This window comes from Lutra lutra, chromosome X (genome assembly GCF_902655055.1).
Source record: "Lutra lutra chromosome X, mLutLut1.2, whole genome shotgun sequence".
NCBI lineage: Eukaryota > Metazoa > Chordata > Mammalia > Carnivora > Mustelidae > Lutra > Lutra lutra.
In genome coordinates this window covers 52400505-52426521 of record NC_062296.1, presented here as the reverse complement: position 1 = coordinate 52426521, position 26017 = coordinate 52400505, and the positions used below count along the sequence as shown (strand labels likewise).

Below are 26017 nucleotides of genomic sequence, written 5' to 3'. Positions count from 1 at the left end.
TCATTAAGTATCTCTTATGGTTTGCTTCCTGCTCTTTTTTCCTTTCCCCTATGTTCATCTGTTTTGTTTCTTAAATTCCACATATCAGTGAAATCATGTGATATTTGTCTTTCCCTGAGTGACTTATTTTCACCTGGCACAGTACATTCTAGCTCTGTCTACATTGTTACAAATGGCAAGATTTCATTCTTTATGATGGCTGAGTAATATTCCATTGTATAAATACACCACTTCTTTACCCACTCATCAGTCAATGGACATCTGGACTCTTTGGGCTCAACAATTTGGCTATTTTGATAATGCTGATATAAACATTGGGGGGCATGTGCCCCTTTGAATCTGTATTTTTTTGGGTATATATCTAGTAGTGCAATTGCTGGGTCCTAGGGTAGTTCTATGTTTAACATTTTAAAAAGATTTATTTATTCATTTGAGAGAGAGAGAGAGAGAGAGAGCATGAGAAAGAAAGAGAAGAGAGAGAGGGAGAAAGAGAGAGAGAGAAAATGAGCAGGGAGCAAGGAGCCTGATACAGGGCTCTATCCCAGGACCTCAAGATCATGACCTGAGCTGAAGGCAGAAGCTTACTGAGCCACCAATGTGCCCCTCTTTTTAACTTTTTTGAGGAATCTCCATATTGTTTTTCAGATTTGCTGTACCAGTTTGCATTCCTACCAACAGTGTAAAAAGGTTCTGAGACAGGGGTGCTAAAGTCTTTGAGTATAATTGTAAATTTTTCTATTTTTCCTTTCAGCTCCACAGATTTTTGTTTCATGTCTATGGAAGTTTTGTTGTTTATTACATAAAACATAAAGGCTTAAGATTTCTGTGTTTTCTTGACCACTTTTTATAATTCCAGTTTGACTTATCTATAGTGTTTCTGAGTGTATCTCATTGTATAGATTTTTAGTGGTAGTTTTAGGTATTACATTTTACATATATAACTCATCACAGGCTACTGGTTTCAGCATTTTACCTGTTTGCTGAAATGTACAAATCTTACCTCCTTCTAATGTTCTTTATGCTCCCCCTTTTATAATACAATTGTCTTAAACTTTTCTGTCGTATACATTGAGGATCACATCAGATCATACTGTAAATTTTGTTTTATCCCAATAAAGCTAAAACACAATTTGCTTTAACCATCAAACACAATTGGGAAACTGAAGAGGAAAAGAAAAGTATAAAATTTACCCACATATTTGCTTTTTCTATTGTTCATTTATCTTTCCCGATATTTTAAGATTCCTTCTTTCATTGTGTCTTTTTTGTTTAGAGAACTTACATTAGCCATTCTTCTAGGAGAGGTCTGCTAGCAACAATTTCTCTTAGTCTTCTGTTGTTTGGATTGAATGACTTCTGTTATTCTAAAAGATCAGTTTCTCTCCCTTGTCCTCTCCATTCTATTGTTGAGCCCATCCATTGGATTTTTAACTTTTATTTATTGCATTTTGCAGTTCTATAATTTTCACTTAGTTCTTCTTTATATCTTCTATTTATTTGCTGAATTTGTATTTCTTTTTTTTAAAGATTTTATTTATTTATTTGACAGATAGAGATCACAAGTAGGCAGAGAGGCAGGCAGAGAAAGAGAGAGGAAGAAGCAGGCTCCATGCTGAGCAGAGAGCCCAATGTGGGGCTTGATCCCAGGACCCTGGGATCATGACCTGAGCTGAAGGCAAAGGCTTTAACCCCCTGAGCCACCCAGGCACCCCTGAATCTGTACTTCTTTGCAGAAACTTTCTATTACTTTGCTGAGATTCTCTATTTTTTTTTTCAAATGTATTCCTAATGGCTCATTAAAGCATTTTTATAGTGGCTACTTTAAAATTCTCGTCAGATCATTAACATCTGTGTCATCTTGGTGTTGATTTCTATTGATGGTCTTTTCTCATTCATGTTGTGATGAATCATCTTGGTAAGATTTTGACAAATGATTTTTGACTGAGGCCTGTACAATTTGGGTACTATATGAGTCTTGATCTTACTTATCTTCTGTTATAGCAGGCCTCCTCTGACACTACCACTATAAGGTAGGAGGAGCACTGCCTCATTTCTGCCAGGATGGAGTGAAAGTCCAGGTTTTCCACTTGTCTTCCATTGACATCTCAGTGGAAGGTAAGAACTTCTTGTTATTGCTAGGCAGGTATAGGTGTTCAGACTTCTCACTACACCTCTGCTGATACCACTCTGGCTGGAGGAGGAGGGGTATCTCATTACTGCTCCCCATATGGTCTCTTCTCCACTGAAAGCATAGTGTGCTAACCTTATTACCACTGAGTGGTGGTTAAAGTCCTGTATTTCTACCAAGCCTCCTCTGATGTTACTCCAATGCCAAATAGGCATGGGTGTCCAGGTGCTTCATGTAGTCTCCACCGATACCATTGAAAGTGGAGGATGGTGTCTCATTACCACCAGGTAAGGAGGAAAGTCTGGGTCCCCACTTGGCCTGCATGGAATCAGGGGAGAAAGGCTCAGGTGATTGTTACAGCCTAGAAAAGGTAGAAATCTAGATTCTCCACTCAGCATTTGCTGGAAGGAGTGGAGGTAGGGCTGAATTTTTCTTCTGTGCTATCTTGTTGGAATAGAGAGGTTACTATCTAAAATTTTTTCTGTGTTTTAGGGCTGTTCCTTTCCAGGTCCTTTGTCTAAAGAGAGTAGGCTTTTGTTGATACCTTTTTTGACTGTACCTGTTGGTGTTCTCAGGTTGTCAGCTTCTACACTACCCAATCTGGGAGATGAGGCAAAGACAAAATCTAGGTGAGTTGTGGTCATATCATTCCTCAGGTCCTAAGGTCCCTAGCCAGTCTGGTTCACCTTCTTCCTTCCATATTTGAGAGTCTTCTTGTGTCATTTTTATATATAATGCCCAGAGATTTTAGCTGTACTAAGTAGAAGAATAATATATGCATATAAAATATGTCAAATATTTTAGTGCATGTATATGTGTATATATGTACTTTTTTCCTTCACCAAAGTGACAAGAAATTATTGAAATGAAGATTGGAATTAGGAGTTGAGCATAGGTAAAGGATAGAAATGTGTTCTATTCTTTATGGTTTGTGTTTTTTGCCATGTATATACATTGCTTTTATTTTTAAAAAATCACCAACATTTAGAGCGGTAGGTACTTTTCAGTGCTTGTCTGACATGATATGTCTTGAGAAATTGAAACTTCTGTCCTCTCTTTCCTTCCTAAGACTCTCTCATTTCCAGGGCCTGTGGCTCCCCTATCTCCTAGTTCCGTCATTGACCAATCCTTCTCAATCTGTTTTGTAATCTCTTCCATTGGCCCTTCAAACATTGGCACTTCTTAGTTTTCAATTCTTGGTTTAACATTTATTCTCTCACACAAGTATTCGTTAGGCAAAAATATTCATTCATATGTCTTAAACACCATCTCTATGCTGTTAAAGGCCAACTCTATTTCTCTATTCCTGTTTTCTTCTCTGACCTTAGATGTTGCACAGGCTGAACTCATGCTTTTTTTTTTTCCTTTCAAATCTGTCCTCCTTCATTCTTATATATCTCAGTAAATGGCAACTTCATCCTTCCAAATGCTCAGATTAAAAACCTGGAAGTTACCCATGACTCCTCTCTTCTATATTCCGCATGTGATTTGTCAGCAAATCCTGTTGGCTCTGACTTCAAAATACATTTAGAATTTGACCACTTCTTACCATCTCCACTATTACTATCCTCATCTAAAGTACAACCATTTTCTGATTGCACTGTTAAAACAGCTTCCTAATTAGTTTCCTTCCTTCTACCTTTATTTCCACACAGCATCCAGAATAGTCCTGCTAAACATAAATCAAATTGTGTTATTTCTCTTAAAAACCTCCCTTTTATCTTACTCAGATACAGTAAAATCAAAGTCCTTCCAATGGATTCTAAGGACCTATAGAATTTACTCAGCTTTCTCTATTTTCTTCCTGAATCCATCTTCTTATATTTCTTTTTTATTTGTTTGTTGAATCATTTTTAGCTTTTTTAGCTAAAAAAGACTTTTGCACTTTGAACATGATAGGCACACTTCTGCTTCAGGGATATTGTGCGTACCATTATCTCAGCCTAGAATGCTTTTCCCTCAGATTACCTGAAAAAAAAAATCACTCCTTTATTTCCTATGGATCTCTGCTCAAAATTTGTCCTTTTAGTGAGGCCTTATTGTATTTTAAAATTGCAAAACCACTTTCCAACATTTCCTATTCCTCTTCTCTGCTTTATTTTTCTTCTTAATGTTCATTACCATCTAACATACTATGTATTTTGCTTATTTTGCATATTGTTTTTCTACTTCCTTTAGAATGTAAATTCTAAAGATGAATGTAAAGGGCTGTATCTCCAGGGCCTAAAATAGTACCGGGCAAATAGAGGGTACTCAATACATATTGGTTGAATGAATATCACTCAAGTAATTAATCAATAAATGAAATTTGGGCTTTAGACCAAGAGTCAAGAAATTACAGCCCATAGGCCTGCTCCCTATTTTATAAACAGAGTTCTATTGGAATATTTATTTGTTCATATGTTGTCTATGGCTGCTTTTCCAATATAAAGGTGGAACTGAATAGTTGTGAAAGATTTCTGTGACCTGCACAGCCTAAAATACTTACCATAAATATATTCTTTGAGTAAACTTTGCTATTCCTTACTTTATTCCAGCTACTTCCTATATACTGCTTTCTCAATATCCTTCAGGAATCTGACTTCCAACTTGCAGCAAATCGAGGTTTTTTTTCCATCTTCCCCCAAACTTTCCCATTCTGTATTTCTTATATTTATGAAAGACAGCCCCATCCATCTAGTCAGCCAAGTCAGAAATCCAGAGTTCAGACATCTTCCACTCCCGCATTTTCCACTTCTAATCACTAAGTCCTGTGCTTTTCTATACCTGTTCCTCTTCCCACCACCCTGACTCAGACTACAGTTATTTATTGATCTGACAGTGGCACTACCCTCTCTCTCTGTAATCTATCCTTCACACTACAGACAAGAAAACGTCTCCTGAATGTAAGTCTATCCATCATACTATTCTACTTCTAAGCAATGCTTTCCCAACCCTGTAGGAACAATAACAAACATTCCAAACTCTTCAACTAGACAAGACAAGGTCCTTTTAGGACCTGGCCCTGTTTGCCTCCAATCACATCTCTGGCCACTGCTATTTTTATTTCATGTTCCAACAATACCAAATTTGTTGAAGTTTAAGGTCTTTGGCCTTTGTTCATGCTGGGTCATCTCCTTGAAATTTCCTTTCCCTATTTTCCTTTATTTCCATATTTAGTACTTACATAAGTCGTACTTCTCTGCAAGTACCCATCCTTGATAATCCCAAATTGTCCTCTATGCCCAATAATATCACCATTCAAAAATGACTGATCAGGCAGCACTTCATGGTGATTAAGTACTTCAACTCTGAGCCAAGCTACTTGGATTTAAACCCTGTCTCTCATACTAGCTAAGTAGCCTTGGACATGTGACTTTCACATAGTATAGGTTTATTATCATCTTCACATTTCAGCTAAAAAATGACTATCAGAGAAGTTGTTTGATGCTACACAGATAATATAGCAGAGAATGCCAGTTGTAATCCAATATATATTATCTTATTTTCTTTTAGAAAAAGAACTAAAGACTTATCTGGTCACTCGAGGGCCCCAAATGAAAACTATACTTCCTTAACTCAACCACCAGATGTGACCACTGGATTATTCTGGAATGGTATTTACATACCATTTATTTACATAAAAGTGATATACGTGATTTCCAGGTCCTGGCCTTAAAGGAAAGTGTTATATCCTTCATTTGACTTTCTTTCATCCTTCTCAACTGATATAATATAGAAGGTATTTATTTGGTCATGCAGGTGAAGCAGTACCTTAGAGATGGCAGACAACAAGAAAGAAGGAAACTGGGTTCTTGCCCCTGTCAAGTCACCATACCAGCACTGGAATACTTTACTGGACTATTCCCTAATCAAGTAATAAATGTTTCTTTTGTTGGAGCCACTGTGTTTGTATGTAGAGTCTTAGAAACCTAACCTGTATCCCACCAAATATAGGTGGTAAGTGGCAGAGCTTGGGTTTAGACTGTGTCATTAGACTCCTCCCCCTGCAGAAAAGTTTTTATTGAATTATACCTTCCTAGGATGGTACTGGCTGCTAGAAAGCTTAGAGCCAGATGAAGGGCCATCTGTAGCAAGTGCACAGGACTTGTCAATGATTATTTCTTGTCTAGCCTCATTATTGGATTCATTTTCTGTCTCTATACTTAATTTTTCTTTTTCATTTGACCTAATTAAAATGTATAGTACCTTATATTTTATATACCATATAAAATATACCACGTTATTTTTGTTTTTGAAATGAGATGAAGTTTAAAAAGAATAGGTATTTCTTTCTTTATGGTTTCATTGTACATGCAACACTTTTATATCTATCATCTTCATTTGTATATATGGCTATCTTCATATTAACCTGTTAACTCTGTAAAGGCAGGAACAATGATTTTTTTTTTCTTCTTCTATACCATTTAGCCTGGTGTCTGATAATAAAATAGTTACAGAATTGAGCAATATTTGCTAAATGAATTTCACAGTGTCAAAAATGCTATTAAATGCCATTGTGCCATAATGGAATTTCCTTCCATTACCAACTTGAGCAAGGGAGGGAGACACAACTCTAAAAGGTGGTTAGGGGAAAGTGTCACATGCTTGGAGAAGTGATGGTGAGAACAGGGAATACATACCTTGACGAAGTGCTCGATTAGAATTTCCACCACAATGTTCTGGAATTTGATGTTCATCATGGCAGCAACAGTGTCCTCCTGAGCTCTCATCAGAGTGGGCCCAAAGATAACGCCCATGTTGGAGGGGGTCATAAGATTCTCTTTGCTGTGCTCACATACACTGCCAAAAGAGAAAAAAAAATGATTAACAAAATTTTCTCCAAGAACTTCTTATAACCAAAACTCTGTTAGATGATATAGGGGGAAAGAAAAACTAAAAAGTAAGAAAAAAGGTGAGTCCAAAATATATACGAGAAGAAAATACTACAAAGAAAACAAGTAGCAAAGAATAAAAGATAGTATATTATTAGGTACCTAAGTGAGACATAGCTAACATAGCATTGTAGGAGTTAAGAGAAGGAGGGTAGGCAGCTATAGTTAGAAAGTTATTTAGAAAGACAGGAAAGAAGCAAGACAACATTCTAGGCAACAAATATAGCATGTATAAAGGATGCATAAAAAAGAACAAAACACTTAGAGAAGTACCTACAAGCTTCACCAGTCTGACTCCAGTCAGGAATCTAGACCCTCCCCCACCCCTTGTTTGAAAGTAAAAAAACTCAAAGAGCTGGAAGGGATCTTTAAAATTAGCCCTTTATCATCACAGTCCTCAATTTACAGATGAAATCACACACACACACACACACACACACACACACACACACACCCCTCAAAACAAAAACAAAACAAACAAACAAAAACCCCAGAGGTCCAAAGAAGAAAAGGGATTTCCTTGAAATCACAGTCAGTCTCATCAGAGTAGAGCCTGCAATCACCAATATTCTGATCCCTAATCACTCTCCTTGCTAAAATTCTCTGTAGGGGCTTTGTAGCACTTATAGGATAGGGCCGACTCTCTTCAAAGTTGCAATTTATAGCCTATTTTCTAACCCCAGTGTACAGGTTGGACTCCGAATCTGATCTAGGTTTGAATCCTAACAGTAACACTCAATTTTGCAACAGTATTAGTGACCTAACTTCTCTGGACTTCAGTTTTTCCGCATGCAAAAATAGTATCCACCTCAGAGGGCTGTTACATAGAGTAAATTGCTTTAGAATGGTATCCTGGAACTATTGCATTAGAAATATCTACTATTATTATTACCTCTCTAGGGGTCTCCATCTGAGGACTGCTGACCTCTGACACTCTCGATACACTATACCGCTTAGATTAGGTTTTCTGGCTATACCATGTTGTTTTATGCCACTCCTTCTGCTTAGAATGTCCTCTTCCTTCTGGATCTAAATAATGTCTATTTATCCTTTAGGTGACATCTCCTTCAGGGCTATCACAGCCTATTGTCCTCTTCTTGACTGACACCATTGGCAAGCAAATACATTACAATTTTCTGTTTCTTACCTGCCTCCCTTACCAGGTGGTAAACTTTCAAGTGCAAGTGCATGTGACTCATACAAAGCAGGTATCAGTTAATTATTTTTAATGGAACTGAGTGCCTCTACTGCTCTTTCAAATAGTACTAGAGGCAGCAAATAAAGTATAGGAAGCTGTTTGGGGGCAGAGAGGTGAGGCAGTGAGACAACCCATCTCAAACACTAATTTTCAAACCCTCCTCCCCAGGTAAATGCCCCTGAGAGACTGACCCCATCAATAGGCATGCTCTTTTTACTAAGTGGGTCATTGACTGAGACAGAATCCTTAGACAAACCCTGATGAAATCTGTTAAGCCAATGACAAAGGCTGGGTGCCATTCACATGATAATGAACAGCAACCATTCACAGGCATTTTTACTTTGGGGCTGGTGATGGGTCCCTTTAACAATTTAAATATTTCGACAATTAACCCTTATTATTTAACGACAATATTTTTGAGATGTTAAAATGGAAAAGCTACCCCATATCACCACCAAGTGGCTAAACCACTAGTAGCAAGGCAAGGACACTTGTGTAACAGCCTCCAACATGTGTGAATGCTTATCTCCTTTTGTGAACTCTGAAAGGAATGGACTTCTGATAAACGTGACAGAGCTCACTTAATACTCCCAACTCCAAAAAGGCAGAGTGTTTTATCTCTGAAGGTTACATTCACAGAAGGTAAAGCACTTAATCAAGGTCACACAGTTTGTGACTACATGGTGGTACAAGGATTCAAATTCATATTTGTTGGGTCACAAGTCTTATAGTCATCCTATTGCATCTCAGTGCTTGCTTATCTAATTCCTGTTAAGAAAACAAAATACTTACAGGGTTCCCTTTAAGCTAACGCCACATTCTATTTTTCTAAGTGAGGTTCCTGGTATCCCATTCAGGACATTATTTTTCTTCTTGTCCTTCTCACAAGATTTGGAAGGTAACCTATTTTGGAGGGAGATTTTTTTGCATTTGACATCTCTCTTTTTATTACACATTATCATTAAGAGGTATAATTCACACTCAAAAGTGTGAGATAATGAGAGAAATAAAATAAAAATAAGAGCATTGTTAGTAGTGAATTAGGTAGGAGTTTGTGATATGACTTGGCAGCAAACAGATCTTAAATTCTCTAGTCCACATGGACTAGCGACAATGGATACAACTTCTGGAACATCAAAATTTAAAACAAAAAAACGGCTATCAGAGGAGGCTGTAAAAAGCCTCCAGTTTAGAAAAATAATTTTGATTAGAGGGCTTAGATCAGAGGTCATAAACTAAAATGTGTAAAAAATAGAACTACCTTATGATCCAGCAATCCCACTTCTGGATATATACCTTGATGAGAGAAAAACTCTCTCAAGGACTGATATACAAGGGAAGCCATTTTGGATTTCTTTTTTAGCTAGCATGACTGTACACAAACATTGTTTAAATCAAAAGCCTGATTCATGGCTCAACATGTATTCATTGTACACCTACTTTGGGAATGAGCAGCCTAAAGGAAAACCATCATGTCCTTGAGATGTCAGTCAATGTTCCTACTCCCTATGATGAGGAGAAGAAAGGCAAAAGAAATGTAGATAAAATTAAATTTCGTTACAACTTGCAGCCCATTGAGAAATAACCTGAGATATGCAGAGTGTGACATTCCTCAAGGAACTCATGGCTACTTTAGTGTTGATGTTTTGCTAGAGATTAAAAGGGACTTTAGCTTGACAATAGCCAGACCTCCAGGATCCTTTAAGTTCTCTTTAACATGTGGAAATCCCTTTATTGACCTCCCTTATTCTGTCCCCCAACCTGAATGTATATAGTCAATTGCTCCACACAGTCACAGTGCAGCAATTTTACCCATGGGTCCTGCTGCATGCTTTAATAAAATCTTTCTGCACTGAAAATGTGTCAAGAATCTTTCTTGACATTTTTCTCTCAGAAATCCAACATCACCTGCATTCCTGTATGAAAAAACTTGTGATCCCTGCCTATGTGCTAATCTATAATATTTTGAGCCTTTATAAGACGTAAAAAAAGTATAGAGACCCATAAAAAATGTTCATTTTCTGGAGCACTTCCTTCCTGGTAAAGACCATGTTTCCTGGTCAGCTGTCCTAACTTGGGCTCAAATGAAACTCTCTTTCTACTTTTATTAGGGATTCTGAAAGGTTTGTTCATTTTGCATAGACAATCCAAAGGAAATGAAAGCACTATCTCAAAAAGATATGTGTAGTCCCTTTGCAGTATTATTCACTTTAGCCAATATATGGAAGCAAACTAAGTGTTCAACAATGGACAAATAGATAAATATATACATATAATAGAATGTTAGTCAGTCTTAAAAAAGAAGGAAATTCTGCCATTTGCTACAATCTGGATGAACCCAGAAACACGTTGAATGAACAAACTGGACATAAAAAAACAAATACTAAACAATTTTGCTTATATGTGGAATCCAAAATAGTCAGACTTAGAAGCAGAGAGTAGAATGGTGGTTGCCAGGAGCTGGAGGGAGGGGAAAATGGGAAGATGTTGGTCAAGAAGTACGAAGTTCCAGTTATAATAAGATGATTAAGTTCCGGAGATCTAATATATAGCAGTGCATATAGAATTAATAATACTGTATTATACTTAAAATTTGCTAAGTGGGTAAATGTTATGTGTAATCACCACAAAAAGAAGAAAATTAAATTAATTATGAAATTAGATATATTAATAGCTTTCTTGTGGCAATTATTTCACAATGTATACATAAACCAAACATTAAGTTGTATATCTTAAATATATATAATTTTTATTTGTCAATTATACCTCAATAAATACAGAAAAAATAAAAACTGAAGCAGTTCATTAAAGCTGGTTCCATCACTTATGTGATTTTTGGCTTATTTTTTTTATCCCATGTATGTATTCTCTCATCTATAAAATGAGACAGTTACTAGGTCATCTGAAGGCACTTCCAGCTCTGCCATCTAATGAATCTAAGAAAGTCCTTCTCTTGAAAGTAATGGGGGGGAGTCATACATTATGTGTCTATTGTTGGAAGAACATAAAGTGTGCTTGTCTTTCCCACAATAAACACCACCAACAACAGCACTATAAAAATACCAAAACAACACAAAACAAACCCAAAAGCAAATATCTCAAAATAACAAACAAACAAAAAAACCCTAAAATCAAATAGCTCAAAAAAAAAAAAAACCCAAAAAACAAAAAACAAAAAACTTGTATCAAGGAAGAAAAAAAGAAAAAAGAACTGGGATAAAGGCAAGCCTCTTGATCCAATAATAGCAGACATTAAAAAACAAATGATCTGTTTTCATTAAAAAATAAACTACAAGGAAAAAAAGATGTAGAAATCTATAGATTAGGAACACAGTAAAAAGATAGAAGCCCTGTAGTGCCTGGAATGGGTCAGCCAGTTAAGACTCTGACTCTTGGGGTGCCTGGGTGGCTAAATGGGTTAAAGCCTCTGCCTTCGTTTCAGGTCATGATCCCAGGGTCCTGGGGTAGAGCCCCGCATCAGGCTCTCTGCTCAGCAGGGAGTCTGTTTCCCTTCCTCTCTCTGCCTGACTCTCTGCCTACTTGTGATCTCTGTCAAATAAATAAATGAAATCTAAAAAAAAATAATCTTCTCTTGGGGGCGCCAGGATGGCTCAGTAGGTTAAAGCTTCTGCCTCCAACCCAGGATCCTAGGATGGACCCTTGCATCAGGCTCTCTGCTCAGCAGGGAGTCTGCTTCCCCCCTCTCTCTGTCTCTACCTGCCTCTCTGCCTACTTGTGATCTCTGTTTGTCAAATTAAAAAAAAAAAGTCCTTAAAAAAAAAAAGAACGTGATCTGACTCTTGGTTTCAGCTCAGGTCATGATCTCATGGATCCTGGGATAAAGCCCTGTAACAGGCCCCATGCTCAGTGGGTTGTCTATTTGAAGATTCTCTCCCTCTGACTCTTGCCTCACTCATATGCATGCATCCTTTCTCTCTCAAATAAATAAATAAATATTTTTTAAAATCCCATAGAGGCCCTATCCTATATCATATAAAGACCTGTCCTCTGTGTTCATTATCCCTCTAAGTGTTTAAGATACACACAAAAGTTTGAAAACTACTGCTATAGATCAGGGTTCACTGAATTATGGCTCTTGGGCCAAATGTAACTTGCCATCTGTTTTAGTAAATAAAATTTTATTGGAGCATAGCTCTGCCCATTTGTTCACATATTATCAATGGCTGTTTTTGTACTACAAATGTAGAAGTAAATAGTTGGGACAGAGTCTCTATAGCTCACAAAGCCTAAAATATGCACAACCTAATCATTTATGGAAAACATTTGCTGACCTCTGCTAAAGATTAAAAGAGGTTTAAAAAACATTTTAACAGATGTTATGTGTGGATATTATTTGCATCCTGATTCAAGGAAAAAAAACACATGACATGTTTGAGACTTAGAAATTTAAACAGAATATTTGATAATAAGTAATTATTACTAACTTATGTTTAGACATAATTATGTTTATGTGTACAAATAATTTTTTTTCAATATACATATTAAAATATTTATGGATAAAATAATATGATGTCTTGGATTTACTTCAAAATAATATGGGGGAGGGTAAATGGAAATATTGATGAAACAAGATTGGCCACATGTTGATAACTATTGAGGTTGGGTGATAGGCACATGAGAGGTCCATACATTGTTCCTTCTATTTCTGCATATATTTGAAATCTTGCATAATAAGAAGTTTTTTAAGGGATAAGATACTAAGAGAGGGAGAGTGAGTCAGTGTCTGTCACAAAGTGAGCAGTCTCCATTCTTGAGGATAGTGCCCTTAGGGCAGACAAGTTTGGTTTCCTCCACTGGTGTTATATTAACTCCAATTTACTTTTTTATTTTATTTTATTACCTATAATTTACTTTTTTCTTTTTTATTATTATGTTCATTATTTTTTGATGTAGTGTTCAATGATTCATTAGTTGTGTATAACACTCAGTGCTCATCACATCACGTGCCCTCCTTAATACCCATCACCCAGTTACCCCATCCGTCCACTGCCCCTGTCCCTTCTGTAACCCTCAGTTTGGTTCCTGGAGTCCAGAGTCTTTCATAGTTTGTCTCCCTCTCTGATTTCTCCCCCTTCAGTTTTCCCTCTCTTTCCCTGTGTTACTCTGTGCTATTCCTTATGTTCCACATATGAGTGAAACCATATGATAATTGTCCTTCTCTGCTTATTTCTCTTAATGTAGTCCCTTCCAGTTCCATCCATGTTAATGAAATGGTGGGTATTCATCCTTTCTGATGGCTGAGTAATATTCCACTGTATATTTGAATAAAGAAAATGTGGTTCATATCTCCAATGGAATATAATTTACATTTAAAAGCTTCAACAAAGTCGGTGTAAATGTCCTGAATTTCATCAAAGTCATCATTTGTAACCACACCAACACTTTATGGACCACTAATTAAAAAAAAATCACTCTATTGTCAAATTATTTAGTATTTTTAAAATATTTTAAATAGAAAATAAACCCAACAATGAACAAAATTTAACCAAAATGACTGCAATATGAATGGCTAGGACCAAGTTCATGAATATAAAGGTTATGATAATTAAACCAAAACTGCTCTGCTGCCTGACAACAGTAATTTTCAGAAACCATTGATACTAAGATGCATTCAAAATTCAGGTTACATCTTGAAAAAAAAGTTTCCCTTAGAATTGATAAAATTTGGGGGCACCTGGGTGGCTCAGTGGGTTAAGCCTCTGCCTTCGGCTCAGGTCATGATCTCAGGGTCTTGGGATCAAGCCCCGCATTGGGCTTTCTGCTCAGTGGGGAGCCTGCTTTCCCCCTCCTCTGCCTGCTTCTCTGCCTACTTGTGGTCTCTCTGTCAAATAAATAAATAAATAAATAAAATCTTTAAAAAAAAGAATTGATAAAATTTTATATATGTTTGTTAGCTTTCATGTATACTCTAGGATAGTTATAAATATAATATTCTAATTATAAATACATACTTACATATACTAGAAGTGATTAACCAGTATTTTAAAAACTCTAATCAGAAGGCAGAGGAGTTACTATAAGCTTCAAATAACTGGATCTTCAATCAACAGTAGTAGCTTTGTTAATTAGCATCATTGATGGTAAAGTGACTTCCCATTGCTTAGATGTGTCAAGATATATGGATTGGCTACAAATATTGTATATATACTCTCAAACTTTCACAGACAGGTTAGAAGAATAGTGCAATGGTTAATCATAACATCACTAAGGTAGACCAACAAATACGCATCTTCAGATGTGATATAGCATAAGGGACACAACATTGCTTATGATGTGTTCTGGCCAAAAAAATAGTTAAACTGAATTCATCTGTCTTTAAGTATAATCTCCACTTTATAAGAAATAAAGAAAATGGGGGAAAAAGCTGAAAAATATAACACTGAAGAAAGTAGACAAAACTAGTAAGACTCTGTAGGACAACTGGTGGATCTAGTCCTATCAACAAGCCAGTCATAAAAAAAAAAAAAAGGTCCTGCGCTAGATTTTTGAAAAATGAAAAGAATATAAAAAATAGTGTGTGTGTGACCCTATATTGAATACTAGTTTGGGCACACCACCTATAAAGGGCATTTTTGGGTAAACTAGGGAAATGTTAACATTGTATGGAAAGGTGGAACTGAAAAAAATAAGCTGCAAAACACCATAATCTCATTTTGGTAAAAAATGTGAATGCGTGTGTGTGTGTGTGTGTGTGTGTGTGTAGAAATACACACTCACAGAATGATCTGAAAGAAAATGTGCTAATTATTAATAGTAGTGATTTTGGATACTGGGAATAGAAAACTTTTACTTTTTAAATGTTTCTGTATTTTCTAATCTCTACAGTGCACATTATTGCTTCAAAAGTAACAGAAGTATTATTACAAAAATAAGACTCTAGTAAGCTTAGTAATCTACACCTAAATCAGCAGTGAAGAAATGAAACTCTCAATATTCACTGATGAGATGATACTTTATGTAGAAAACCTGAAAGACTCCACCAAAAAATTGCGGGAACTGGTCACAGGATACAAAATAATGAACAGAAATCTCTGGAATTTTATACACCAATAATGAAGCTGCAGAAAGAGAAATAAAAGTATTGATCCCATTTAAAATTATACCAAAAACCATAAGGTACTTAGGATTAAACCTCACCAAAGAGGTAAAAGATCCATACTCTGAAAATGTTCTATAACATTTATGAAAGAAACTGAAGATGGCACAAAGAAATGGAAAAACATTCCATGCTCATGGATTGGAAGAACAAAACACTGTTAAAATGTCTATGCTACCCAAAGCAATCTACACATTTAACGCAATCCCTATCAAATACCACCAGCACTTTTCACAGTGCTAGAAGAAATAATCCTAAAATTTGTATGGAACCATAAAAAGCCCCAAATAGCAAAGCAAGCTTGAAGAAAAAGAGCAAAGTTGGAGGCATCGCAATTCTGGACTTCAAGTTATATTACAAATATGTAGTGATCAAGACAGTATGGTTTTAGCACAAAAACAGACATATAGATCAGTGGTACACAAGAGAACCCAGAAATGGACCCCCAATAGAGAACCGAGAAATGGACCCCTAAAGTATATTGTCAACTAATCTTCAACAAAGCAGGAAAGAATATCTTAGAGAAAGAAGAGTCTCTTCAAGAAATGGATAGCACAACAGTGGACAGAAAGATGCAATAGAATGAAACTGGACTACTTCCTTTTACCATAGACAAAGGTAAATTCTAAATGGATGAAAGACCTAAATGTGAGACAGGAAACCATCAAAATCCTAGAAGAGAACACAGGCAGTAATCTCTTTTATAACAGCCATAGCAACTTGTTATTAGGTATGACTCTGGAGGCAAGGGAAACAAAAGAAAAAATGAACACTGGACTTCAAGGAAAAAAGCTTCTGCACAGTGAAGGGAACAACCAACAAAACTAAAAGGCAACCTTCAGAATGGGAAAAGATATTAGCAAATGACATATGGTTAGTATCTAAAATATATAAAGAACTCATCAAACTCCACACCTAAAAACCAAATAACCCAGTTAAGAAATGAGTAGAAGACATGAATGGTCATTTTTTCAAGGACATCCGGATGGCCAACAGACACATGAAAAGATGCTCAATATCACTCAGCACGAGGGCAATACAAATCTAAACTAGAATGTGATATTACTTCACGCATGTCAGAATGGCTAAAATTAACAACACAGGGAAAAGCAGGTGTTGGTGAGCATGCAAAGAAAGGATGACCTTGTTACACTGTTGGTGGGAATGCAAACTGGTGCAGTCACTCTGGAATACAGTATGGACATTCCTCAAAACTTTAACAATAGAACTACCCTACAACCCATCAATTGCATTAGTAGGTATTTACTCAAAGAATAGAAAAATATTGATCCGAAGGGATACATGGACCCCAATGTTCATAGCAGCATTATGAATAATAGCCAAATTATGGATAGAGCCCAAATGTCCATCAACTGATAATTGGATGAAGATGTGGTCCACAAATACTATGGCATATTACTCAGCCATCAAAAAGAATGAAATTTTGCCATTTGTAATGACATGGATAGAGCCAGACTGTATTATGCTAAAGGAAATAGAGTAAGACAAATACCGTATGATCCCTTTCATATGTGGAATTTAAGAAACAAAACAAATGAACATAGGGGAAAAAAAGAGAAGCAAATCAGGAAACAGACTCTTAACTGAAGAGAACAAACTGAGGGCTACTGTAGGGGAGGTGGGGGATGAGTATTAAGGAGGCCACTTGTGATGAGCACTGGTCATTGTATGGAAGAGATGAATCATTATGTTCTAGCACTGAAACTAAGATTACACTATGAACTATCTGGAAGTTAAATAAAAACTTAAAAAGAAAAAAGAAAGAAAGAACACACTGTTCTGCAAAATCACAAAATATTTTAATACCCAAGAAAATTTACAGTGTCACATTATCCAATTAGTGGTCCACCTTCAGATTTTCTCAAATGTCATGCAAAAAATTATTTTATACTTGGGTTTTTTCAAACCTAGATCCAGAGTTCATGCACTACATTTGTTTATGTTTCCTTAATCTCTTGATATAGAACAGTAAACCTACCTCTGTTTCCCAGGACAGGGAAAAGTCCAAGCTAGTTTCTTAATAGAATATCCAGGAGTCTGTATTTTTCCTATACCCTCTACTTTTTATAAACTGGAATGGTTTAATTTGATTCAGGTTAAACCTTTTTGGCAAAATTATTTAAGTTATATTGTGTACTTCTTCCCGTATCCTATCAAGAGGTACATAAGGTCAATTTGTACTATAATTAGTAATGCTAACTTTGCTCAATTAACTAAGATGGTGTTTGCAAGATAGCTTGATTATAAAGATACATTTTTTATTTGTAATTATTAAGTAATCTGTGGGTGATACAAGGGAATTATGTGAATATGTTGTTCCTGAGCAATCTTTTACCCAATGGTTTTGATGTATGCCTGAAACAGGGTACTGAGATTATAAACTACTGGTTTGTCTAATTCTATTATTCCTCCCACATGTATTAGCTGGCATTATTCTGTAAGGAAGAGCTTTCCTTATTGTACTTATCTCCAATAAATATTTATTCAGAGTTATACTCAAATACAGCACTTTTGTTTTTGATGTTTATGTTGACTCCAGATGTAATCAATGTCAGCCTTTTCAAACAGGTTGCTGTGTCCTTATGACACAACTGTATTATTACTTAAGCTCTCATTTGTTTATAAAGGTATACTTTATCCTAGACTCACCTTGTATTTTCCTTGCCTTAGACCAGTAGTCCGCCATTTCTCTAGGAAGTGAATGTTGTTTAGAAACAAAGATCTGAGCATTATGTATGTTCATTGCTTTTTTGGAGGGGTAGAATCACTTCAAGACTGGTTCAATTAATAGAAGTTTTGTTGTTTTGCTGGGGTTGTTTTTTGTTTTATTCTATTTAAATTCCAGTTAGTTAACATATATTAGTTTCAGGGTAGAATTTAGTGATTTATAACATATAACATTTATACATATAACACCCAGTGTTCATTACATCAAATGTCCTCCTTAATGCCCACCACCCAATTACTCCATCCTCCCAACCACCTCCCCTCCAGCATCCCTCAGTTTGTCTTCTATAGTTAAGAGTCTCTTATGGTTTGCCTACCTCTTTATTTTTATCTTATTTATTTTTCTTTCCCTTCCCCTATATTCATCAGTTTTGTTTCTTAAATTTCACATGAGTGAAATCATACAGTATTTGTCTTACCCTGATTGACTTAATTATATTAGCATAATACACTCTCGATCCATCGTTTTCTTTTTTAAATCATGAGTTCAGGGGCACCTGGGTGGTTCAGTTGTTAAGCATCTGCCTTCGACTCAGGTCGTGATCCCAGGGTCCTGGGATCAAGCCCCACACTGAGCACCACATCAGGCTCCCTGGTCAGTGGGGAGCCTGCTTCTCCCACTTCCCCTGCTTGTGTTCACTCTCTCGCTGTCTCTGTCAAATAAAATAAAATCTTAACAAAAGGAAAAAAATTAAAAATAAATCACTAGTTCATACTGGCTTTCTTAATTTGACTTTATCATTATAGATTTATTTATTTATTTATTTATTTATTTGACAGACAGAGATCCTTAGTAGGCAGAAAGGCAGGCAGAGAGAGAGGGGGAAGCAGGCTCCCCGCAGAGCAGAGAGCCTGATGTTGTGCTCAATGTGGGGCTTGATCCCAGGACCCTGAGATCATGACCTGAGCCGAAGGCAGAGGCTTTAACCACTGAGCCACCCAGGCGCCCCTATCATTACAGATTTTTAATATCTTACATTTTATATCCTTACCTCTTTTTCTTACAGCATAAATCTTCTCTTGTGATAATATTAATATACTCACTTTTTAACTTTTTTCTTTACCCTTGTGATACATAAATATAAAATAGTTTCAAATTTAATTACAATATTATTACTATTACTAAACCTACTGGGTGATGCTTACTACTTTTTTGTAGCTTTTCCTGTTTTTAAATATTATCTCATTAAGGAGGAGTCAGAGGACTGTGTTTAAAAATTAGTTGAAATAACTATTTTCTTTATGTGATTATGTTATCAATTTGATAAACATTTAGACTCATTTGCTTTTTAAAATATTTATTTATTATTTATTTATTTGAGAGAGAGAGCATGTGTGCACATGAGCAGGGGGATAGGCAGAGGAGAGGGAGAAGCTGACTCCCCCTGAGCAGGGAGGGATCCCACTGCGGGGCCTTATCCCAAGACCTGGAGATAAATGACTTCAACCAAAGGCAAAGGCCTAAATGACTAAACTACCCAGGTGTCCCTCATTTACTTTTTTTTTTAAATTTTTAAATTTATTTTCAGCACGACAGTATTCATTGTTTTTGTACCACAGCCAATGCTCCATGCAATCCATGCCCTCTCCAATACCCACCACCTGGTTCCCCCAACCTCCCAACCCCTGCCCCTTCAAAACCCTCAGATTGTTTTTCAGAGTCCATAGTCTCTCATGGTTCACCTCCCCTTCCAATTTCCCTCAACTCCCTTCTCCTCTCGAACTCCCCTTGTCCTCCATGCTATTTGTTATGCTCCACAAATAAGTGAAACCATATGATAATTGACTCTCTCTGCTTGACTTATTTCACTCAACATAATCTCTTCTAGTCCCGCCCATGTTGCTACAAAAGTTGGGTATTCATCCTTTCTGATGGAGGCATAATACTCCATAGTGTATATGAACCACATCTTCCTTATCCATTCGTCCATTGAAGGGCATCTTGGTTCTTTCCACAGTTTGACTACCGTGGCCATTGCTGCTATAAATATTGGGGTACAGATGGCCCTTCTTTTCACTACATCTGTATCTTTGGGGTAAATACCCAGTAGTGCAATGGCAGGGTCATAGGGAAGTTCTATTTTTAATTTCTTGAGGAATCTCCACACTGTTCTCCAAAGTGGCTACAACAACTTGCATTCCCACCAACAGTGGAAGAGGGTTCCTCTTTCTCCACATACCCTCCAACACATGTTGTTTCCTGTCTTGCTAATTTTGGCTATTCTAACTGGTGTAAGGTGGTATATCAATGTGATTTTAATTTGAATCTCCCTGATGGCTAGTGAAGATGAACATTTTTTCATGTGTCTCATAGCCATTTGTATGTCCTCATTGGAGAAGTGTCTGTTCTTATCTTCTGCCCATTTTTTGATATGATTGTCTGTTTTGTGTGTGTTGAGTTTGAGAAGTTCTTTATAGATCCTGGATATCAACCTTTTGTCTGACTATCATTTGCAAATTCCTTCTCCCATTCCGTGGGTTGCCTCTTTGTTTTCTTGACTGTTTCCTTTGCTGTGCAGAAGCTTTTGATTTTGATGAAGTCCCAAAAGTTCATCTTCGCTTTTGTTTCCTTTGCCTTTGGAGACATATCTTGAAAGAAGTTGCTGTGCCTGATATCGAAGAGGTTACTGCCTATGTTCTCCTCTAGGATTCTGATGGATTCCTGTCTCATGTTGAGGTCTTTTATCCATTTTGAGTTTATCTTTGTGTATGGTATAAGAGAATGGTCGAGTTTCATTCTTCTACATATAGCTGCCCAGTTTTCCCAGTACCATTTATTGAAGAGACTGTCTTTTTTCCGCTGCATATTTTTTCCTGTTTTGTCAAAGATTAACTGGCCATAGAGTTGAGGGTCCATATCTGGGCTCTCTACTCTGTTCCACTGGACTATGTGTCTGTTTTTATGCCAGTACCATGTTGTCTTGGTGATCACAGCTTTGTAGTAAAGCTTGAAATCAGGTAATGTGATGCCCCCAGTTTTATTTTTGTTTTTCAACATTTCCTTTGCGATTCAGGGTCTCTTCTGGTTCCATACAGATTTTTGGATTATTTGCTCCAGCTCTTTGAAAAATACCGGTGGAATTTTGATCAGAATGGCATTAAATGTATAGATTGCTCTAGGCAGTATAGACATTTTAACAACGTTTATTCTTCTGATCCAAGAGCATGGAATGGTCTTCCATCTTTTTCTGTCTTCTTCAATTTCTTTCATGAGTGTTCTGTAGTTCCTCGCATACACATCCTTTACCTCTTTGGTTAGGTTTACTCCCAGGTATCTTATGGTTCTTGGTGCTATAGTAAATGGGATCGATTCTCTAATTTCCCTTTCTGTATTTTCATTGTTAGTGTATAAGAAAGCCACTGATTTCTGTACATTGACTTTGTATCCTGTCACATTGCTGAATTGTTGTATGAGTGCTAGTAGTTTGGGGGTGGAATCTTTTGGGTTTTCCCATATAAAGAATCATGTCATCTGCGAAGAGAGAGAGTTTGACTTCTTCATTGCCAATTTGGATACCTTTTATTTCTCTTTGTTGTCTGATTGCTGTTGCTAGGACTTCTAATACTATGTTGAACAAGAGTGGTGAGAGTGGGCATCCTTGTCGTGTTCCTGATCTCAACGGGAAGGCTGCAAGCTTTTTCCAATTGAGGATGATATTTGCTGTGGGTCTTTCACAGATAGATTTTATGAAGTTCAGGAATGTTCTCTCTATCCCTATAATACTTTTAAGCATTTTAATCAGGAACGGATGCTGAATTTTGTCAAATGCTTTTTCTGCATCAATTGAGAGGACCATTTGGTTCTTCTCTCTTCTCTTATTAATTTGTTCTATCACACTGATTGATTTGTGAATGTTGAACCATCCTTGTAGCCCAGGAATGATCCCACCTGGTCATGGTGGATAATCTTTTTAATGTGCTGTTGCATCCTGTTTGCTAGAATCTTGTTGAGAATCTTAGCATCCATATTCATCAGTGATATTGGTCTGAAATTCTCCTTTTTGGTAGGATCTTTGCCTGGTTTGGGGATAAAGGTAATGCTGGCTTCATAGAAAGAGTCTGGAAGTTTTCCTTCTGCTTCAATTTTTTGAAACAGCTTCAGGAGAATAGGTGTTATTTCTTCTTTGAAAGTTTGGTAGAATTCCCCAGGGAATCCATCAGGTCCTGGGCTCTTGTTTTTTGGGAGGTTTTTGATCACTGCTTCAATCTCGTTACTAGATATCGGTCTATTCAGGTTGTCAATTTCTTCCTGGTTCAATTTTGGGAGTTTATAGTTTTCCAGGAATGCATCCATTTCATCTAGGTTGCTTATCTTATTGGCATATAACTGTTGATAATAACCTCATTTACTTTTTAATCTTCAATCTCAGGGCTTATAATCCTTGGTTGAATTTTACTTTTTGGATATATAAAATATTAGTATGGTTCAAAAGTCAAAACCATACTAGGAGGTGGGTTTAAAGGAATTTGGCTCTCACCTTTATTCCTTCTACCCTATTCACCACTACTCCCTTTAGTAATCATTTTCATTAGGTTTTATTTTTCCTTTTGGATATTTGTACCTCTTAATCTCCTTCATCCATCCCCCACCCACCTCCTCTCTTACAGATACCAGTTTGTGCTCCATATTTAAAAGTCTGTTTTGTTTGTTTTGTTTTTAGATTCCACAGTATTTGTCTTTCTCTGTCTGATTTATTTCACCCAGCATAATACTATCTCCATCCATGTTGTTGCAAATGGCAAGATTGTGTTCTTTTTATGGCCGAGTAATAGGCCATTGTGTGTGTGTGTGTGTGTGTGTCTGTATACACACACACAACATCCATTATACATATAATATATGTAGTATTTATATAAAATATCTCACATCTTCTTTATTCATCTATGGAGGGGACACTTGGATTGCTTCTCTACCTGGGCTATTGTAAATGATGCTTCAGTAAACACAGGGGTGTATATATCTTTTTGAGTCAAAATGTTTTCGTATTGTTTGGGTAAATCCAGTAATGGAATTACTGGATAATATGGTAATTCTATTTTCTTTAACTTTTTGAGGATACTCCATACTGTTTTCCACAGTGGTTGCACCAATTTACATTCCTACCAACAGTGCATGAGGGTTTCTTTCTCTCCATATCCTCAATAACACTTGTTATTTCTTGTCTTTTTGATATGAGACAGTCTGCCAAGTGATACCTGATTATGGTTTTGATTGGTCTTTCCCTGAAACTAAGTGATGTTGAGCATCTTTTCATGTGTCTGTTGGCCATCTGTATGTCTTCTTTGGAAAAAGATCTATTCATATCTTTTACACAGTTTTAAATCGGATGGTTTGGGAATTTTTGTTGTTGAGTTGTATGATTTATGTGTTTTGGATATTAACTTCATCTTCTTACATTTGATAGTTTCCCTTTTTGTTTTGTTGGTGGTTTCTTTTACTGCACTTATTAGTTTGTTTTTATAAGAGCTTTATTGAAATATATTACATATACCATACAATTCACCCTTTTAATGTTTTTTTCCCAATTGTTTTTAGTATATTCACAGAGTTGTGTAACCATCATCACTATCTAATTTCAGAGTATTTTCACTACTCCAGAAAGAAACCCCATAGTAATCACTCCCCATTCACTCCCACGTCCCCATATCCCAGTCCTAGGCAACCACTAATCTACTTTTGGTCTTTATAGATTTGTCTGTTCTGAACATTTTATATAAATGGACAGATATAATATGTTGTATTTTTTGTCTAGATTCTTTTACTTAGCATAATATTTTCAAAGTTCACCCTTATTGTAGCATGAATCAGTGCTTTCTTTTTTTTTTAAGATTTTATCTATTTATTTGAGAGAGAGAATACCAGCAAGAGAGCATAAGAGGAAGGGCAGAAAAATATGGAAAGATCCAAGATGACCTTCAAGAGACAAATGGATAAAGATGATGTGGTCCATATACACAATGGAATATTACTCAGCCATCAGGAAGGATAAAATACCCAGCTTTTGCATCAACATGGATAGGACTGGAAGAGATGATGAGTGAAATAGGTGAAACAGAGAAAGTCAATTATCATATGGTTTCACTTATCTGTGGAACATAAGGAATAGCATGGAATACATTAGAAGGAAGGGAAAAAAGAAGGGAAAGAAATTGGAGTGAGAGACTACGGACTCTGGGAAACAAACAGAGGGTTTCAGAAGGGATGGGGGTGGGGGAAATGGGTGAGTCTGGGGATGGATATTAAGGAGGACATGGATTGCATGGAGTACTGGGTGTTATATGCAAACAATGAATCATGGAACACTACATCAAAACCTAGTGACAGACTGTATGGTGACTAACATAACACAATTAAAAAAAAATAAATGCCAAAAAAAAAAAAAGAGTAAGGGAAGAGGGAGCGAGCATGAGTGGGGGGGCAGAGGGAGAGGGAGATTCAGACCCCCCACTGAGCAGTGAGCCAGAGGAGCGGCTGGATTCCAGGATACTGGGATCATGACCTGAACCAAAGGCAGATGCTTAAACGACTGAGCCACCCACGTGCCCTAGTGCTTCATTTATTTTCATCAATGAATAATATCTCATTTTATATTTATACCACCTTTTTTAAAATTTATCGTTTGGTGGTCATTTGCGTTATTTCCACATTTGGGTACCTATGAATAATTTTACAGTGGAATTTTGTGTATATGTTTTTGCATGAACATATGTTCTCATTTCTCCTTATTATATACCTAAAAGTAGAATTACTCGGTCTTGTGGTTTAACTTTTTGAGTCATTAGTTTTTTATCTTACTGCTTAATTTGAAAAAAGTAAGAAAACATGTGTTTCATATTCTTATATATTCTTATTTCCCTCTTTTTTTCTTATAGAAAGGGTAGCATACTCATATATCTTGTTTTAAACTTTGGGTTTGTTTTTGTTTTTGCTGTTGTTCTCTGTTATACATCTTGACATTTGCACTGCATTCTAAATCACTACAAAAAAAAGTTTGTAGATATTTTCTTAATTCTTTTTTGACCTTATTTTATGACTACATACAAGGACTACATTGTTTGAATATACCATTATTTATTCAACTAGTCCCCTATTGTTGGGTGCATCTGCTATTTCCAACCTTTTGCTATTAAAAAATTATGCCACAGAGGAGGAGTCAAGATGGCGGAGAAGTAGCAGGCTGAGACTACTTCAGGTAGCGGGAGATCAGCTAGATAGCTTATCTAAAGATTGCAAACACCTACAAATCCAATGGGAGATTGAAGAGAAGAAGAACAGCAACTCTAGAAACAGAAAATCAACCACTTTCTGAAAGGTAGGACTGGCGGAGAAGTGAATCCAAAGTGACGGGAAGATAGACCGCGGGGGGAGGGGCCGGCTCCTGGCAAGCAGCGGAGCAACGGAGCACAAAATCAGGACTTTTAAAAGTCAGTTCCGCTGAGGGACATTGCTCCAGAGGCTTAACTGGGGTGAAGCCCACGCAGGGTCAGCATGGCCTCAGGTCCCGCAGGGTCACAGAAGGATCGGGGGTGTCTGAGTGTCGCAGAGCTTACAGGTATTAGAACGGGGAAGCTGGCTACAGAGACAGAGCCGAGGAGTAAGCTCTAAGCTCGGGGTTATCTTGAACCGGTCGCAGGCTCGGTCAGCTTGGAGCGCGGCCGGAGGCAGGGTGACGGGAGTAATTGGGCGCTGTTCTCTGAGGGCGCATTGAGGAGTGGGGCCCCGGGCTCTCGGCTCCTCCAAGCCGGAGACCGGGAGGCCGCCATCTTCATTCCCGCCCTCCGGAACTTTACGGAAAGCACTCAGGGAACAAAAGCTCCCGAAAGCAAAATTGATCGGATTACTCAGACCGCCCCGGGTAAGGGCGGTGCAACTCCGCCTGGGGCAAAGACACTTGAGAATCACTACAACAGGCCCCTCCCCCAGAAGATCAACAAGAAACCCAGCCAGGACC

At 37.0% G+C, this 26017-nt stretch overlaps 1 protein-coding gene across 4 annotated transcripts in view; it reads right to left on the bottom strand.

The window, feature by feature from the left end:
* OPHN1 (oligophrenin 1) overlaps positions 1–26017 on the bottom strand; it is a 559535-nt gene that overhangs the window by 133441 nt on the left and 400077 nt on the right. For all 4 annotated transcript variants that reach the window (XM_047715714.1, XM_047715717.1, XM_047715716.1 and 1 more), the window contains exon 19: positions 6751–6910. In XM_047715714.1, the coding sequence (XP_047571670.1) occupies positions 6751–6910 (160 nt within the window). The remainder of the gene's footprint in view (positions 1–6750; positions 6911–26017) is intronic.